This window comes from Zingiber officinale, chromosome 1A (assembly GCF_018446385.1).
Source record: "Zingiber officinale cultivar Zhangliang chromosome 1A, Zo_v1.1, whole genome shotgun sequence".
In the NCBI taxonomy this organism is placed as follows: domain Eukaryota; kingdom Viridiplantae; phylum Streptophyta; class Magnoliopsida; order Zingiberales; family Zingiberaceae; genus Zingiber; species Zingiber officinale.
In genome coordinates this window covers 63,599,768-63,603,590 of record NC_055987.1, presented here as the reverse complement: position 1 = coordinate 63,603,590, position 3,823 = coordinate 63,599,768, and the positions used below count along the sequence as shown (strand labels likewise).

Sequence of the window (3,823 nt, the reverse complement as noted above, 5' to 3'; positions counted from 1 at the left end):
ATTACAATCGACTACTCTGTCATTCAGTCACCTCAAGCTAAAATAAAATCCTTCTTCTCAAACAAGCTGACAATTGACCACAGTGACAGCTCAATTAACTAGTTTACCAAAGATATATATCAATCGACTAATCATCCTTGACCTCAAGCTAATTTATCAACTTTAACCCCAAAATAAATAATCTCTTATCGAGCATGCATGCGCCTAAACAAAAACTTCAATAAATAACACTCATCGTGCATGTCTTCATGTTGATCATGTTCCTCCCCTCAGGCGCTCCTCGACAAACCTCCATCTATAAAAATTTGGCTTTGAGTCCTACTCGATCAAGGCCATTTGAACCAACACCCCAACACAAACACATAGAAGACCTTTATCTGCTAGTTCACTACTCGAGACTTCTTATCTGCCATGAGTTTCATCACTAATATCTCTTAAACTTTCACCTATTAGGAGATCACTACTCAGAGACCTCTTGTTTAATTGTAATCATATCTGTTAGGAGTACACTCCTATGAAACTTCTTATCTGTTAGGACTTCAAGCCTCCGAAACTTCTAATCTATCATAAGTTTACTACTCCGAGGCTTCCTATCTGTCAGGAGTTCCACCTCTGAAATTTCTCATAAATCAATATCTCTTGGACGTCCACTTGCGTCACTCCTCCAAGACTTCTAGTCAAATTGCAACCATAGCCATTAAGATACTGCATTTACATTCTTGATATAAGAGTATCAATTTTATCTAACTTAAAATAACTAACACAACTCAAGTATATTACATTAAAAGCTTTCTCCTTCGCTATACGCCTATGGCCTGTGTACCTGCATGAACCTCCCTCCATATTCATGGGGCCGACACTAGGGGGACCGCTAAGGTAGCGGATCTACCTTTTTTATTAAAAGCTTTCTCCTTAAGTCAAACCTTCTAGAGTTTGATTGCACAAACAGCCTAACCACATACTTGCAACAAAATAGGAAATCATATAAAATCAAAGAATACATGAAATACATATATAGGATAGATTAACTTTTCTAGGCATTCAACAAAAGCTTGAACAGAAAATTCTAAGACATAAATTACATTGATGAATTCAAAGATATAAAAAACAGGCTAGGCTAATCTATCCACACTCAGCTTTTCAAATTAGCAGCAAACACAAGCCTTCTATATTAATATATTACCAAAAAAAATCACTTTCCCTTCCAATCACACTAAAACTCAACTACCACCAAATCATGAATCAACTTTATTTGACAACAAAGGCCACAATGAGTACCAACCATTGTAATTAAAACAAGAATTTCATGTCTTACATCACTGATTATTTCATAAAGTACTAGGCGGAATAAGTTGTCCTACATTTCACCTTGCAGAAGCATTGAATCATACTAATAAATACTTTGAAAAAAAAATTAGGAAAAAAAAAAAAGTGCATTGCCTACATCAAGATCCAGAAAAAAAAAACAGACATTATAATCACAATTCACAAATCTATTTTGCTATCACACTAATTCCTCTGTATGAGAGAGTCAAGACCCATCACACCAAAGAAACCAAGATAAGTTTTAAACCAAGAAAAGTTTTGGCTGCACTCAACTAAAGGAACATATGTTGTAAATCTTTCAAGTTGAGTTCATAACCTACTTTATGTATTGAGAAACCCACTTGAAGCCATCACCATACCCCATCTTACGCACAATGCTGCACATAAAAACTTCGAGGGGGCGGACATTGGAGTCTGCAAGATTCACCTTGCCCTTGCCAGTTGTGAAATTGTTCAAGCCTAAATGAAAGCGCAACTCATCCTCTGATGCTGCATACGGAATGTCAATCTTGTTTCCAAGAATGAGAAATGGAACATTTGCCAAGGAATCATCAGATAGAAGTGCATCCAGCTCCTTTTTTGACTCTGCAAACCTCTCCTTGTCAAATGCATCCACTAGATATACCACTGCATCAACCTATTAAAAAAAACAGCAAGTAAAAAAATCATAGGCAATAAAACATACCAGCAATGTAAGCTCCTAACTTCTTAAAAGGAGATATAAATGACATGCAATCTATAGTCTCAAAATTAGTAAAAACAATCTCCGAACAAATTTAGTATTTCCACAAGTGTCATTACCACTGGTACATAAGCTTGCTGCAGGAACAATGGGTGAATTATGTGAACGTAATTTAGATATGTTAAATGATTTTCTGCATATATGGCAATGTGAATCAATGCATGATTGTTTCAGAATGGCGACAAAAGATAAGCAAAGATAATTTCTTTAAAAGACCATACTGACATAAATAATACATACATCATTGAAATTTGATATATAAAAAAAAATTGAGTCGAATTCCAGATGTTCCGGCAAGTAAAACTTCCAAAATTAATTATTACTTAAATTATGGCTTCCAAGAAAAGGAAATTCCCAAACTTAAGGAACTCCGGCAAAATGGTCCAAATGCTTCTTGGAACGCACAAGCAGTCAAGGACCACAAGTGCAGCCTTGGAAGAGATTGGCAATCAATCAATATCCGCCACAGATTGCTTTTTCTCTTTTGGCTGAGTGCGAAGGGCAGCAAAATGCTGCCTTCTCCAGAAGAATGGAGAAGCAATAGGGACGGCGAATTGCGACAACTTAATTATACCACCTCCCAACTGATAGATCTGCCATCCAACCACCCGTGCTCTATTTTTCATTCAAAAAAAAAAAAAAAAAAAAAAACTGGCTACGGAAAAAGAAAAGAATGGAAAGGCAATCAACCTTGGCGTAGTAATCCTTCCAGACACGTCGCGCGATCTGATGTCCTCCCAAGTCAAAAGCCTTGAACTTGATCTTCCCGATGCTCAGCTCCTCTGATGTCGGGTACTGTGTAGGCTGGTGTTGAACCAACCTCTGAGTTCAAACAAGACAAATCCAAGCGGATCAGCCTCAAATCAAAGCAAATCAGGGGCCAAAACAAGGTTGAAAAATGAAATCGAATTCGACCTCATCCTTGAGCATGTGCAGGAGAGTGGTCTTTCCGGCGTTGTCCAACCCTAAGAAAAGGATCTTGGCTTCCTTCTGCAAGAGGCCGATGGAGGCAAGGACGCTGTAAAACCAATCAACAAGGAACATCGTCGCCGGCGAGTAATAACTGGGCGACAAAATCTAGAGAATCAAAGAGAACGGATGAGATCCGGGTACTGGGAGCCCGAAATCTCGCCAAACTCAAACCGAAAATCAATCGAACCGACGCTTTAATGCAAAGAGCGAGGTGGGAAAATAGGAACTAAAAAAAACTCTTGGTTTCTATTTTTTAATTTTTCAAAAATATGTATTTTTCTTATAAAATAATTTTTAAATATTCACTTTCTTTTTCATAAAATGATATATCTTTTTTTTTTAAAATAAGAAATTACCAACCAAACAATACTTAAACAATAGTAAAAAGGTAACAATATCTATTGCTGAAGGATACTTGAAATAGTAAAAAGATAACAATATAATAATATTTATTTCAAATGGTTCAGTATCGTTGACTCCTTATTAGATACAGCTAAGTAAATTATGAAAGATTTTACCTAAGTAAATTACGAAGGATTTTACCTAAGAATCGACCAAATCTTATCTGGGACAATGCCTCTACATGAACTATAGGCAAAATAACAGGATGCTTGGAATAATGAAAAGTGGAGGAATTGATATTTAAAATTTTTCTTTTATAATCAAAGTATCTATTTCTTCGAATCGATTAATCCTGGAGATGATCGGTCCAGTTCTATAAAAGTTTTTTATCGGTCATCAAAATTAATCGAGAAGTACTAATGAAGACTTATCTAGACGGCT

The 3,823-nt window shown here is 36.2% G+C and overlaps 1 protein-coding gene across 1 annotated transcript; it reads right to left on the bottom strand.

Moving 5' to 3' along the window:
* Nucleotides 1-1,448: 1,448 nt before the first annotated feature.
* On the bottom strand, nt 1,449-3,246 carry LOC122025681 (GTP-binding protein SAR1A-like). The gene is made up of 3 exons (XM_042584521.1): nt 2,984-3,246; nt 2,759-2,890; nt 1,449-1,963 (listed from the first exon to the last, which is right to left on the bottom strand). The coding sequence occupies exons 1-3, from the start codon at nt 3,110-3,112 to the stop codon at nt 1,643-1,645; spliced, it is 582 nt and encodes a 193-aa protein (XP_042440455.1). The 5' UTR covers nt 3,113-3,246; the 3' UTR covers nt 1,449-1,642.
* Nucleotides 3,247-3,823: the final 577 nt, after the last annotated feature.

Coding starts and splice junctions, on each gene's coding strand:
- LOC122025681 (XM_042584521.1), bottom strand. CDS start 3,112: ATGTTCCTTGTTGATTGGTTTTACAGCGTCCTTGCCTCCATCGGCCTC. Junction 2,891..2,983: donor TGCACATGCTCAAGGATGAG/GTCGAATTCGAT, acceptor GTTTGAACTCAG/AGGTTGGTTCAACACCAGCC. Junction 1,964..2,758: donor GGAAGGATTACTACGCCAAG/GTTGATTGCCTT, acceptor TTTTTTTAATAG/GTTGATGCAGTGGTATATCT.